Source organism: Zerene cesonia, chromosome 9 (genome assembly GCF_012273895.1).
Source record: "Zerene cesonia ecotype Mississippi chromosome 9, Zerene_cesonia_1.1, whole genome shotgun sequence".
Lineage (NCBI taxonomy): Eukaryota > Metazoa > Arthropoda > Insecta > Lepidoptera > Pieridae > Zerene > Zerene cesonia.
Genome location: NC_052110.1, coordinates 1,016,329 through 1,032,053, shown reverse-complemented (window position 1 = coordinate 1,032,053; position 15,725 = coordinate 1,016,329). Strand labels below are relative to the sequence as shown.

Below are 15,725 nucleotides of genomic sequence, written 5' to 3'. Positions count from 1 at the left end.
GATGACATGTAGATTATCTGACAGACTTCTAGTTATCTAGAACAAACTTGCCCAAAATTATTATGTTTTTTTAATTATATTATGTTCACTTTCCCACGTTTTTTCTACAACAAACGTTATCTCCATCACCAGAGGCCCTAGACCGAGCGCGTTTAGCGCGCGAGCGGCGCGAGGCCGAGCAGCGGAAGCGGCTGGACGAGCTGCGCGCGCACGCGGCCGCGGCGCAGGCGCAGCGCGAGAAGCGAGACGAGGACCGCAGGAAGCGGCAGGCGGAGCAGCGCGCGAGAGACGACGACAGGCGGCAACAGGTGAGAAATTACTGATGGATGTGCTGGGGAGAAGTAGTTATGGTCTCTGTGTTGTGTTGTGTTTGTTAAGTTCTAGGTATCGAAATTGGGAGGGGTCAGAGTCCACGAAAATCAATTAGGTATGGAGGATCATATAAAACATTCAGCGTTTTTGTTTTATGGTAAGCCAGGCACGTATGTATGAAAAATACTTGTTTAGCAAAAATGTTTAGAACGTCAGTTTGAAAACTTCTCTTTCTATCAGAGGAACGACCACATTTAAACAAGGTTTCCAGGCAAATTTTCGCCCATCAACAATGTTTATCAATTGTCGCTCATTAATTTCTCACGAAACATCACCATGAAGGTACATTAAGTATGGTAAGGGTTAAATTAAAGGATAGTGACCCTGATATTCTTGTGTGACCTGTAACCCAGTATACATGTACCTAATCACACTTGACCTATATTTCATTCAAATAGAATGTGTTTTGAGTTGTCAGGTATCTAGATAGCGAATAGGGATACGATAGATGTTTATAAGTTGCAATGTAAGGTGGTGGACCGTAAGGTGTCCATGCGCATTATTCCTTAAAAAAATGACAATACATTAACAATATAAACTTTGAATCGATATAGACATATAAAAAGTGTTTGATAGGCTTCCACTCTTATGTTTTCTATAAGATTTGTATAATTAAACACTTTTCTTGCCTAAATTAAGTTACATGCCTGAGGTATTTAAGGTATACCTAGGTATTTGTATGGAAATTTCGTGAGTTATGATTCTGGTGATGTGAGTTCGAGATTATAATGATGGCAGTGTCTGCATAATAGCATAGCGCATGAAACATCTGATTTAAAACTGATGAAAGACTCCAAAGTTGTTTTGTTACTCTGCGCTCTGCGTGTGAGCTATAATTTTGGCCTATAGGGAAAGATTAGCACCTAAATTAGCTCTAATCATTGTTGTAGTATGGGAAATAGCGCCCAACTTTTGTTTTCTGGTGAGAAGGGAAAAGCTAAATATGAATTATTGTTAACGGTGTGGTCTGTTTTATTAACCTTAATATGATAAAATTAATTTTCCATTTTGAATTTTATCAAGTTGATGTAATTTAAAGACTGTCAATTCACCTGATAGTCGAATCTGAATATTCGAGTATAATTAAGTACTAATACTTTAGATTGTTAATAATTGAATTTTATGCTTTTTGTCTTTTAAAGTGGCATGTATATATATGTGAAATCGCTAAACCAGCAAAACGATGACAAAGTAACACGTTCGAGATTAAAGATGCTGTATTAATGTGCATTGTGCCAAGCATTACAATATCACCGGCCTTTGCGTATACAGTAAAGTGCAACTTTCTCTACTCTAGTTATAATATAGCGTTTACGTACGATAGTGAAAATTAGAAAATTGGAAAGTGAAGCTATTAAATGTGATAGAATCATGAGTTGCTTGTTATTAAATTATAAAAACACACACTGCTGTGATTCGAGACGACAGGGTCGAGCTGGAGTAGGTAGAAGGATGTTATGGGGTGTTTTCTTAATCGCCGTCGTGTAATTAATCGGGAAAATGCTTTATCTTTATTGGTAACTCGCTAAAATTGTGAAATATTTCATTATATTTCGTCATAATTTTGTCATGTTAGTATTTGAGTTCCGATTTGTGTTTTTTATTTAAGTACTAAGCAGTTAGCGAAACAATATAGAATGCATCTTTAATAATAATTTAAAAAATGTCTGTTCGCTTTTTCTAACTTCTCGAATATTCACTAAAATTATACGCTTCATTGATTTAATGATAACGACGCTTAGTAAACGGTAGCTTTTATGTAAATTACATTTTTCAATTTACGATAGTCGCATCGAACGGTCTTGAAGTGTAACGGGATCTCGTTGAGAGGTTTTTATTTTATTGAATGCTCGAAAAAGGCTCGAAATTGTTTGAAATAAAATATTTGGGTATTGAAGCATGTAAGAAATACAAAATTGGACCAAGCATTGATCCCTGAAGCGGGAACCGTTATAAAGCTATTGAAAAGAGCAGAATTTTTCGTGTTATTTCAAACCCATATCCCTTAAAAGCGGGCAGCGCATTTTCAGAGGTCTGAGCCTCTGCGAATGTTCATGGGCGGTGGTGATCGTTTACCATCAGGCGAACCACCAGCTCAGTTGCCCGGTATGACATTAAAAAAAAAAAAAAAAAAAAAAAAAACTAGTTTCGCCCACGGCTTCGCATGCTTTATATTCGGAGTAGTTTAATGGATCTCATTATAGATATGTATAAATCTGCCTTTTGTCAGTCTATAACTATTGAAACAGCCCCATCCAAATCCGTTGTGTAGTTTTAAAGATAAGCATACAAACAGACGCTGGAAGCGACTTTACTTTATACTATGTATTGATAATATAATTTACTGATAGATACGAATCGATCCCACAAATTAAGTTCAGAAAGAAGAAATGAGACGAAGTTCGCGAAACCGGAACTGAAACTCAATTAAAATTATCTAAAGAATTCTACAATTATTATATACAAAGCGTTTCGGTCTTAATAGCCATTACGTTCAAATATGACTGCAGTGAGATCAGAGGTGAATAGAATGGAATTCTGCAGATCGTCGATATGGAAGATAATTTATTAGTAGCGTAGCAGTATTGCGAAGGAGAAGTATAGACTATAGTATATATAAAATATATAGATATCAGCTCTTGACGCATTGACCAAAAAACATTGGTTTGAATGAGATCTTCACCGTTATTTTGTTACTTGCCCCAATTCGTTGGACGCAAAACGCTTTCTAACTTTGAAAGGTTTTTATTGTTTTTCGCTGCTTAATAAGTCAAATGCTAGTTAGGCCAAGCCAGTTGGTACTCAGTAAAGAACTCAAAAAAACTTGATCTGTGTATCAAATGTAAAATGTCAAACAGTATCTATCTTAACTTGTTAGTAACACATATATCTAATGCAGTGTGAAAAGCGTAGAGATACATTGACTATGAAAATGACATTATAACACAGATTTTAATGCCTACACTGAGGTGTTATGTAATCAGTAAGCCTAAGTCCATTAATTAAATACGATTATAGTAAAATCTATCACTCCCCGGTGTCGCATCACATGTACTTAGTTTGATACGTAATGCCACTCGTCTTCTTGTACCTGTAGCGGAATATATAAGAATGAAGGCAACGGGAAGAGAGCAAAGATATGACCCGACTGCGGGCGTTCAATACTTGAACCGAACAGCACTTGATTGAAGAATTATTATGTAGGGGAATGACCTTGAGGAAAATCACCGTCCTTGATAGGAATGCCAGGTTAATTCCCAAATGAGATGGGATAATTTATGAAGCTCTCGAGAGTTCCAGGAAATCTTATTAATGTATAGATGTCTTGTATTCAATGCTCAACTAGAATGTGTGAGATAGTTCCATTTAAGTTTCGGAGGTCTCTATCGAAATTATGATTTCGTTAGCACTTTATATAGATGCCTATTTTATATGGTGAGAGGAAAAATGGTTCTATATGTTGAATGGATTCTAAATTGTCGCATTTGCCTAACAGTTTATGAAAAAATATAACGAAAATATAGCTTTATATTAAAAACACTTCTATTTAGCCAACGTAAGCGGCAATTAAACGATGTTCCTCGTTCCTCCGCAAAAGAACCCTTGACTTAGTTGTTTGTGAATGGAGAAATGCTCTTATTTTATGTCAACTGTTGCGTTAATAATTTTGTCTTTGAGACGACAAGGCCAGCCTCTTTAGAGTTAAAATGTAGGCATGCCATTTTCTTAACACACCTATATTTGCTTGTCTAGTTTTAGATATAAATTTTAATGATTCATTTTAATTAATAAGGGTCTTCTTTACATAATTAATAAAATTTAATACTAATGTTGTAGGTACATGTATTCAATTGATGGATAAATTCTAGAAAAAAAATGCCTAGTATAAATTATGCAGCCTTTAGCAATTGGGAAACTTGCATGTGAGATTTTGATGTGCCCTGCAGTTTACTCCTTGTTACAACCCAGTATTAAATATTTTAATTGCAGCACAATAACAATCACATTGTTAAGGAAACGTGTGCTATTTAGTCTATTAAATATGCAATAACCTCAGTACAGTGCAGCGGAATGTTGTCGCGACTGTGGAGACCAGTAGATATGGAATTGTTACGTAAAGAGTCAGTAATGCGCCAAGGGTAGCCGCAGCCTTTCTGATGATTTATCGTGATATGGACTTGATATTTCTGTCATATTGTATGATATATACTATATAGCGATCTAAAACATGTTAAGGCAGAATACAGGGGAGTAATAAAATAGAATTTGAAAGTACAACTATTACTGAAATCTCAAATGAAACGTGTCCGTTGCTTCGATAGTAGTGACTTATCTATCATCTAATAAGTGGTTTTGCGCTAAAAAGCTTACTATGAATAAAATGTAGCTATACTTGCGGTCCATGTCGGCTTCGCCCATCATACATCTTAATATATAAAATTCTCGTGTCACAGTTTTCGTTGCCATACTCCTCCGAAACGGCTTGACCGATTCCTCTGAAATTTGGTAAGCATATTGGGTAGGTCTGAGAATCGGCCAACATCTATTTTTTATCCCGATATTCCTACGGGATACGGACTTACGCGGGTGAAACCGCGGGGCGCAGCTAGTGTATTATATAACTCTCAGAGATCATATCGAATGAAATAATTTCGGAAATCGATGCAGTAGTTTCCGAGATTAGCGCGTTTAAACGAACTTTTCAGCTCTATATTTTTAAGTACCTTGAGATATATAACCCGAGAATAACACGACGCGCATGCAAGAAGTTATAAATTTTATCTTTTATTTATTGATATTCGAGATATGCTATCGGCGATAAAGCACGGTTCGCTATCAACGATAAGTATGGGGAAGAAAATATTGTTGCATTCACTGAAGTCGATCGCGATGTCCTTACTTTATCACTACACTACACGTGACTGTGGAGTCACGTAATTTAACACATTAAGATTAAAACTCGATAGAATAATATGAACTCTATGATATTGGCTACATTAAACTCCAGGGACAGAAAATCCAGGTTCACACATCACAGGTACTTGTGGCTTCTGATCCTTGTGAACAGTTGAAATATTTGGTTGCCAAAACACAGCTTCTGTAATAGCACATTTAAAAATGAATTTGAATAATTCAAATATAACTCAAGTGCATCAGGTAAAAACTCATTATTCCACAGACAACGCAAACGGTTGAATTCGATCAGCTTTCTTTCTAGAAAACCGGGCGATTGATGAGTTTCGTAACTGCATTTTGTTGCCGTCTGCGGCTCCAATTAGCGCCTTGATTACGCGCACCAATTATCACATTTTACTGACCATGCAAATAATGTTAGCACGATTCCGTATCTTATGCAAAATCCAACAGAGATATAAATGCAATGAGGACGCCAAAATTGAAAGCTTTAACTCGGCATGTGTTAAATGATTTTAACATATAAAGCATGTGTTCACCTTTAAATATTATTCAATATAATTATTGTCGCAAATGTGTATTCGACAATAGGAGATAGTATTTTGAAACGCTACAAGAAATTTTTGATGAAATAGGTAAGCGCATTGTGATAAAATGCTGAGTGTAATAAAAATACATTGATGCAGCGCCCGCATGATTTCAATTGAATCTCTTGACGCGTAGCTACAAAACAAGAGTATAATTCCATTACTTTGTTAGCTCATAAGTCGACGTTTGGTAGCGAATATAGATAACACATTATCTAATCGTGAATATATATAATCGTGCAAATGACGCTTGATTGGATGAGATATGACAGAAAACAAGTGATCAATAAGCACCGTTTTAAATAGCAACATGTAATTATGGACTTGGGTCCAGATTCAAGTGGCAGCTCAGCACGTATGGAAGCTTTGGTAGTATTGTTGTTGAAATGAGATAAAATTAACGATTAGCCTCTAATTCTTCATCGTTGCCTGTTAATTATACGGAAAGGGAGGTAGGATTCACAAAACACAATTCTATTATGTTCTAGAATGTTCTGCTTGGATTTTCGTAAATTTTATGCGTATTTAATTTTTGATCGTTACAGGACTGGAAATACGTAATGATTGTCATTGTAGATGGTTATATCATTAGTAAATTCCTCTTGATTTGTTTACCGTCTTACTCACTCGGTATTATAATATGTCCTTTTCGTGGGAAATACAATAATGTATTGCGTCTTAGCGACTTGCGTGCGTCAGAATCGCGATCTAAAGTAGTTTTAAACCGGTCAGTTATTAAAGCGATTATAACATAATCAGTTGTAACAATTTTTAATGCAATGCATGAAAAATCTTATTTAGATGATGATGAACCGAAAGGTGCCATATTTAATATTGGATCAATATATACAAAGTATGACATGTACTCCATGTTTCTTTTACGTGTTGACAAATATTATTGCAAACCTTTATGCTGGCTAACAGTAAACTATGTAAAGTGGTACGTGACCACTAGATGCTGTATTAACACGCCCATAATAATGGATAGTCCAAGAAGATGGGACACCACAAGGAGACGGAAAAAGTATATCAATCCTTGCGGAGAACACTAAAATGGCGATAGGAACCGATCGGAAAGGCGTTAACGCTCCGCAAGAATCTTTATAATTCCATTCAACCTACGTATGTTGCATAACGACGTCCTTGTGCGGTGATGTCATCAGCTCTCACGCGTTTAGGAGCGACATTATTATGGTAATTAATACGTCATTCTGTGTTTTTTTTTTTTTTTGTTTTTGATTATTTATTGTGTGCGAGCGGTTCGTGATGTTATTCGTGATCGCCGACTTGGCCGATTGGGTCTTGGCGATGGAGATTATATGGGGTGGGACCTAATGTGAATATTAAAATCAATATAAAAATTGTTAGAATCAAAACTTATTTAATGTCAAAACATTGGAAGGTAGTTAGATTACTAAAAGAAACTTTCAATTGCACTAAAGGTTTAGTTTTCAACTTTGTGAATACATATCAATTCGAGATTCTTTAGAAGTGTTGTAAACAACCCGTGCTATAAAAAAAATGAAAAGTTAAATACGATGAAAACTTTCACGTAATTTTATTACAAGAACTAATAAGATATTAATGCTAGAGATATACCATAAAGAAATATAGACAATTTTGATTCGAAATTACTTTTTAATTGACTTTTCCCATATGTAATAATTTACGAAGCGCTTGCGCTTCTTTAATTTTAAAGTACGAAGTGGGAATACGATAATGGAAATCCTATCCTACTTCCTACTAATATTATAAATGCAAGTTTGTGAGGATGTGTGTATATTTGTTACTCTTTCACGCAAAAACAACCGAACCGATTGCAATGAAATTCGGTACGTAAATAGCTGGACAACTGGAATAAAACATAGACAACTGTTTATCCCGATACGGACTTACGCGGGTGAGACCGCGGAGCGCAGCTAGTTTATTTATATTTTTAACATTTCTCGCTCGCGAATTAGATAAACATAATAATATAAACATGTGTCGAATAACGGCTTGAAATTGTGGTATGGACTTATACCTAGATAAGACTAAGAACTAGAGGACAAAAAACACTAGAGAGTGATGTCGTTGCGTCGTAAATATAAAATATAGTGTGTCTAAACATTGTGTGCAAAGAAAGCGCAATTTCAATTTAGCCAGTCATGTACAGCACAGCAAACAATGCTAAAGGAAAGCTGGCACTTGACCTTAAATACTGGAACCAAGCCAAAACCAATAAGGCAGATTTGGGACGACACGCTAGACAGCGCCTAGTTTATCTAATAATGGAGGATTTTTAATTACGGATTTTATTAGTTTATGAATAGATCCTGCTTGTTATTACTACATAGTTTAAAACAATGTTGCTTTCTCTGTGCCTATGTCCCTATGTATGCTTAAATCTTTAGAATTACGCAACGGATTTTGATTAGGTTTTTTTTATTAATAGATAGAGTGATTCAAGAGGAAGGTTTGTATGTACATGTATTAAACTACTCCGAATTAACGCGTGCGAAGTCACGGAAAACAGCTAGTTTTTTATATTTTGAAAAGGGTACAAACATTTGATTTATAAAGAGATTTTTATATTTTAACCGAGCTTTCGTATTCTCTTAAAATACTTTGTCGAAAATCATTTCGAAGGTCTTATGCAACCTGGTTCGTATGTATTTAACCAGTATTTATATATGTATCGAGATTTTTTGCTACCGTTTCTGATCGTCATTATTATTCGTGCACCTATGATTCATTACATTTGGTACAGTTGAATGCACTATAAACTGACAATTAAACACAACATATTATTCATAATTAAGTAAATGATCCCCATTTAGCTTGTTTTTGAGGCTAGGTAATTGGTGCAATTATACAACGATAAGGTACCAGGTGACCCGGTCATCTTATATAACACATGCATGAGGTCATGCGCAATGACCGGCTGCGCAGACGCATGACGGCGTGTCTTGTTCCATATTGCGTATATATGATGATGTGTAGTTAATTTTAGATTAAGGGAATTGCATTAGTTGGAATTGTATTTCTGAAAATGTTACTAGAGCTATTCTATTTGCGACTTATTGCTGGGAACTACGGCATTTTTAACTGGTATTTTTTTCTGAAATCATTGGTATCTTAAATTTACAGATAGGATAAAAAAGTCTTCATGGTTGATTATAATTAATCGACGTTGTATCAATTGGTAAAGAAAATAAATCAAGTTTTTAATTAAAAATTTCCTGTTTTCACCCGTAAGGTGATATATATTATATATAACAAACTGAAAAGCCCGAAAGTGACGATATTTTTATTACATACACACATTTTAACAATCCATATTTTTAACTCTGTTTGTCTTCAAATCTCAAACAAGATGATCTTTATGTCGAAGAATGTAACATGTGTCGTGTTACATTCCTAACTGCTAGAGCGTTGTACACCATCAAGGAAGTATGCCGAGTGGTAGAAGTGCATCAAAATATTTATAATTAACTCCTGCCGTGAACAGGCGACCGAAATAACGCTCACTTCCTACAGGATCGCATTTGGCTTTCATTGTAAGCTCTTAACTATGATTGGGTTGAACATTGTTTTATTCTCGCTTAGAAACAACTCTAAATACTGGAGATTATACAGGTACACTGTATGATTATTTTAAATATTGTCGCATTGTTATTCCATAAAGGTAGTAGGTAGTCCTCCGTGCGGATAGGCCATTTGTGCGATGTTTATTGATACAGCAATGTAGAAAATTTAATTTAATCGGTGGACACTATTTCCGAAGATTTTTAGAGCGAAGCATTTTATATTTGATTGATAAGCGATGCATATTAATTTGGAATTGATCCAATAATTGGATCATCAACAATGAGTTAACAAACTAATAAATGTCGATGTTGCATTAATCTAATGGCATAAAAATAGACCATGCAAGCTACATGCGAAGTTGTGTGAATAGTGATTTCTCATCCAATACCAAGAATACGGAATCCGCGTCTCGACGTCGCAAATAACATTTGTCATTTACTATCGTTAAATATTCAAGCGGAATGCTAGATGCGATCGCGTTCGACATTTGCATTTCCAGTGCCTACTAGGTTGCGGGTGCGTTTTCTATAAATCTAGATTGATCTATGGGCTCTGTGCTGGCTCGAATTAGACCTCCTGGTTAGTTTCCGTTTGCCGATTGTCAATTACAACTCTAGCGCTTTCCGCCGTTTTTATAACGGTTTTGCTATCGAATGCTTTGTAGATTGCAATCTTTGTTACAATAAGGTGTAAATAGTCTTTATCATTTTCGTCTGTTGCATTATCTCGATTGACCTCTTTAGCAATATGTGGCTGAATGTAATTGATCTTTTTAAAGTACCTAGTGTTGGTGTTCATATACTCCTTGGTTGATTGATCAAATGAAGATGTCTTTCATTGGTTGGGCCTTTCGCCTATTTTCGCGTTATTACGAGCACACCACGAAACGTTTTGACATTCAGCCAATAAAGTGTTTTCTCCTATGTCGGAATACTGCTAAATGCACAACATTTGCCCATTCCATTCATCAAAATGCTAATGACTTCACGCTTCGGCAGCAGCCGTAGAAACATACAGTACTAATCGATCATTGCACGTTGACAGTGAAAGTTTGCTTATTTTGTGTGTATTAACTTTTAATTATTTGACAATTAAGTAGCGATAAATCAGCTCATAATTCCGGCCTAGTTTATGATGTTGTGAAGATTTATTTTACCGTAATTGACCATAAATTCTAATTGAACGAGGCGTGCTGTAAGAAATGCATCTTGAATAGAAATTTCTTTATGAAACCCAACTCTGACTGCATTCGTCTGCAAAAAATAAAAGGTGCCCACCCTTTTTAGATGTTCAATACAGAATTGTATTTCAAAATTTTAAGACACAATTATTAATGTTATAGGAGGTGATCTCCGAAAATTCTGGACCGATCACCAATGGAAAGGTAATTGAAATTTGTACATACTAAATGTCAAAAAGATATTGTAATTTGTGTCTAAATCAATTGTCTAAATGGTTTATTCCCTCCTATCACGCTCGAAAATTAAAGCTAGGCGAATTTTGGTACGTTTAGGATGGAGGAGATGAGGATTTTAGAAGGTCATCTAATACCTATTACAATAATACTTATAAACAGTATAAATAAATGCATTAATCTAACCAGATAATTAGGCATAGGAGGATAACTTACATGAATAACAACTTAATGCTCACCCACCAGCGTGGTGAATTATGGTTTGAAACATCATATTAAGTATACCTATACAAATATGTTCTTATGATGATTATGATGATGTAACAGATAAAACTTGTCCACAGGTAGAAGAGCGAAAACGCGCGATATGGGAGGCGTCCATATCGCGACGGGAAGCGCTACTGCAGCGCGAGAAGGACCGCACCGAGCGGCTGGAGCGCGCGCGCGCCGCCCGCTCGGCGCCGCGGCCCGCGTTCGCGTTCGGCTCGTCGACGCCGCGGCTGCTCGAGCCGGTCGACTCGGCGGGATTCTTTTGGGCTGCGCGCAGGTGCGTATGCGCATTCCACTAGGCGTTTTGGCGTTTGTCGTCGCATTGGTAAACTAGAGCATTTCTGTGTTAGGTGACGTTTCTATGAATGAGTGCTTGACGCTCTGTTTGGTGGAATGAACAGAGGATGTGCATTCACCTGTAACATTTCGTTGTATCAAACAACCATTTTTTGTTTAATAATCGATAAATCAGTAACAAATAAAAATAAGCATCGAGTTTGAAAAACGGTTCGATATAATTTTAAAACGGCGATTCAATGTTCTGATTAATGCTCTAGTCTATCAGCATCCTAAGTTTTAATATAGGTGTAGAAGTTTTCAGCTAGAATTGTAGTGTTTTACACTCCTTTTGTTTTTAAACGTAGCTAATGTTGGAATAAGGCATTAGGCTGGGTAAAGCTAGCGACATGCCACGCGATAAGCGAAGCTAATTCAGATATTTAATTGCCCAGGTTATGTTAATAGAGTGAGATCGTTCAAGTTTAATTTAGCTATTAATTAATCGTAACGATCGCTCAAATGATGAAAATCATACTTTAAATGCCTAGTTTAGATTGTCATACATGTATTTCTATAGAATTTAGTGTTTCTATTTTTTTTTTTTTTTTTATTTGTTCTTGTTTTTATTTTATTTTTTTATTAAATGCTCGACATACATTTTGCTTTTGCTTTTTATCAATCAGGACATTACGGTTGTGGGTCTCAACAAAACACAGTGATTAATAAAATACGAAAAATCACTTTATTATTTTATATGTTCTGCACTAATTGTTCATTTGTTTCTCCCGCCAGTACCAACCCCATAGATCAGATGAACTTTTTTGAGTCACTGTAAGCAATTTTTTTTTTTACTTTTTTGTTATGTTGTCATTATTTTGATTTATGTATAACAAATAACATTGGATCTTTATTAACATTAAAACTGTAATATAGATTGAGATTGTCTTAAACCGACTAAAATACGTAGATAGATTAATATTTCGTAGGTTATTTTGCATACTCCGCATGCTGTATTTTGTTGTGCATGTGTACATGTAGATAGTTGTTGTATATGTTAGTTTTAAATGTGTGCGTCATTGGTTTATCAATTGATATTAGCATGTAAGATGAGATCGAAATATTTGTTTCGTATACATAGAGCTCTCTTTTATGTTGGTGTATTGCGAAACAAACATGCAGTAGAAACAATCTTAGATTTTCAAAAAGACTCGAATTAAATGTTAGTTGTTATTAGTGAAGAAACCATGTACTTTACTATGCTATTTTTATACATACAGGATATAGACGTCATACGATTTATTTGCTTTTTGCCGTACTGACGGCAAGGAACAGTATAATATAGCCTTACACCCTCGGCCATACGATATAGGTACTGTCTCTAAATGGGTCACACGCACTGGGCTGACTACCGCGCCCCCGCAGATGGTAATCGGTGTTGAATTGGTAGCGTATCAACACGCCACACTGCTAATACAATAACAAGCCTAGAAAAACTATTGAATCCTATGTTGGTGAGAATGGATGTATGTTTGTTACTGTTTCGGCAAAACAGACGGTGGAATTAGTATGAAATTTGCCATAGAGATTATAGTCTGAATTATTTTACTGTCGGTACTCGCTTCGGCAGTGCCAATACTAAAATTTGGATAGAACCTAGTCTATTTATTAACGGTTAGTTTAAATCCTAAATAACGTTTATCGTAGCCACTGATGTATCAAGTAATGCGTCTGCTTAATGAACATCGTAGTAAGTAGAACATTATATTTGTACATATACGGGAGGCAGGATATATACTGTTATATGTACGCACACACGGAATGGCTAATTAGCTGACTATAAATACACATTACATGTACGCACATACTGACATACATTCCTTATATATATATATATATATATATATATACAATAATTATTGAGAACGTTTCGCCGGTGAAGATTAGACGGTAAGATTTATTGTGATATGGTTTGTGTGTGTGTGTGTGCGTAGGGAGAAATTCCCATCACTTATATTGTACATTTGTATGTCTGTGTGTGTGTGGTCTGTTTGATATTAAAACGGGGAAAGCAATTTGTTGAATAGTTTGTTTGGTTATTGTAGACAGACACTTTTTTTTTTGAGAAAGCCAAATTTGTTGAAATGGGCGAAGAAATTTTGTATGGATGGAATTAGTGGTATGAACGATACCACGACTGGAGAGCTTGTAGCTTGATAATGTTATTTGAAGAAAGTAGGTAGATTAAAGCAGTGTGAATGCATGTTCATTTTCACACCAATGTCGCTTCTAGTTTGTTCGAAGATTGAAAGTTGATTGTTGTTTGATTGAACGCGCTTACCTCACGGAATACTGGACCGATTTTAAAAATTCTTTAACCATAATAGAGCTGTTTCTTCACTGAGTGACATAGGCTGTATGGGGATATGGTACCACAATCGAAGTCGACGCGGACTGCGTTTGAAATATATTTTCAACCTTATTGTTTTTTACTAATTGACACGTCGGGTTTGGGGTTAGTGAAACTAACCCCAAACCCGACGTGTTTACTTATAAGCAATGATTTAAGTGCTGTTTGTAATGACATTGCAACAATAACGAATTCAAGGAAGTTACGTTGAAACGTATAAAATATAACCGGTATCTATCTAGATCTAGAACTATTGAAAATTTTCCGCACAATAAAAAGTAATTATCAACAATCTTATCTGTTTCGAGAATGGCGGCTTAATTAATTTTAAAACGGTTTGCATTCGCCGTTTCCTATCTTGCTTACGGGGCTGATACCTTTATAATAAAATAGCTAAATTTACAATTAATTTCTTGTCTTTAAGGATACCGGGAATAGCCTCATTGAATGTGATTTACGTCACATATAATGTATTCAATTTTTCTTTATTGTTATATGTCTTGAATTTGTTTTAGGTGAATTCAATTGCTACTACTGTTTTTTAAACAAGACTTTATTTAAATGTACATTTATGTAAAATAAATCCCTAATTGACTATGTCTTACACTTTCAACCGACTCCGAAAAGGTAGGAGGTTACGAATTCGACTGTATTTTATTCTGTTTGTTAACTGAGAAATTTACTTCATTCATTCATGACATTTATATTCAGACAGATTCATTTATATTTGAAAGCTGTTGCCTTCCATGTGGTCCCACTCTATGTGGTCTAGATCTAAAATTTTAAGGCGCTTCTATTTATTGTTAGAAATAATTATCACTTCGAGAATTATCCGACTCCCGAATTAGGTAAATACCTGTAGCTAGATCGATCGGAGACAGGAGTCACGGGCAGTAAATGCTTTTGGAATAAGAATATTTATTTAAATAAAGATGATTTTTATTATTATTATTATTTTATTATTTAACAATACGTAGCGTCTCGCGTAGCGCTGTTTATCTTATTCTATCAATACAAACTACTTAGCTTTACTTGGAATGCAACAGTGAAGTGGCGTGTAAAACCTAGTGATATGACGTGTTTAATGCCACTTTGTGAGCGTATTAAGATTATATTGATTATATTATGCATCATTTATCAAGTTTTCACAATAAACTTCTCCCACACAATAGGTTTTTTTTTCAAGGGAATTACCTTTTTATATCGCCGTTATCTAATATAATTCTGAAATAATATTGGTTGTATGAAAATAATTTTAATATGGCAATATAAGTCATTAGCTTAAATTGAAGTGTGGTTTCACTCGCTTGGTTATGGAAAACCAGCATAGTTCTAAGATCTATTCTATGTCTCGGATTTTAAATTATCCTTGTTCAAAATATCATTCAAATCTGTTCAGTGTTTTAGGCGTGATGAAGAGATGGACAGACAGTTACTTTCGCATTTATGATATTAGTAAGGATAAGCTTATTTAATGGTTTTGTATACATTTTTTTTTTCATTGCGAGCATACAAAGAACCAGACGTTTCGGGTAATTGAGATATTTTAAAAGTATTGTTGTACGAATTTTTGCAACTTTTGTGTTTGAAACAGAGACTCCTTATTCCTTCTGTTCATTTTTAAAAATGATTTTTTTAACACTTTTGTTTGATTCTGCTTTGTCTTATAATATTTTTAGTATTAAATATTCTTTGAATTCTTCTCTTTGAGACATTTGAAATGAGAGATGGAATACTACCATATACCATACTAAACTGTTGTCCACAGCTTCGCCCGCGCGATCTTTATAAATTTCATCCCCTATTTTATCCCCTTGGGGGTGGGTAGAATTTGTCAAAATCCTTTTTTATCGAATACCTACGTCACAACATCTATCTGCGATCCGACCAGTGATTTGGGCTGTGCGTTGAT

General features: G+C 35.2%; 1 protein-coding gene across 9 annotated transcripts in view; it reads left to right on the top strand.

Moving 5' to 3' along the window:
* The window catches only part of LOC119829203 (uncharacterized abhydrolase domain-containing protein DDB_G0269086-like), a 42,657-nt gene that overhangs the window by 13,392 nt on the left and 13,540 nt on the right, over window positions 1-15,725 (top strand). For 6 of the 9 annotated variants that reach the window (XM_038351615.1, XM_038351613.1, XM_038351608.1 and 3 more), the window contains exons 2-5: window positions 133-308; window positions 10,786-10,827; window positions 11,202-11,404; window positions 12,199-12,237. In XM_038351615.1, the coding sequence (XP_038207543.1) occupies window positions 133-308; window positions 10,786-10,827; window positions 11,202-11,404; window positions 12,199-12,237 (460 nt within the window). The remainder of the gene's footprint in view (window positions 1-132; window positions 309-10,785; window positions 10,828-11,201; window positions 11,405-12,198; window positions 12,238-15,725) is intronic. The other 3 variants (XM_038351611.1, XM_038351609.1, XM_038351610.1) reach the window with 2 other exon arrangements.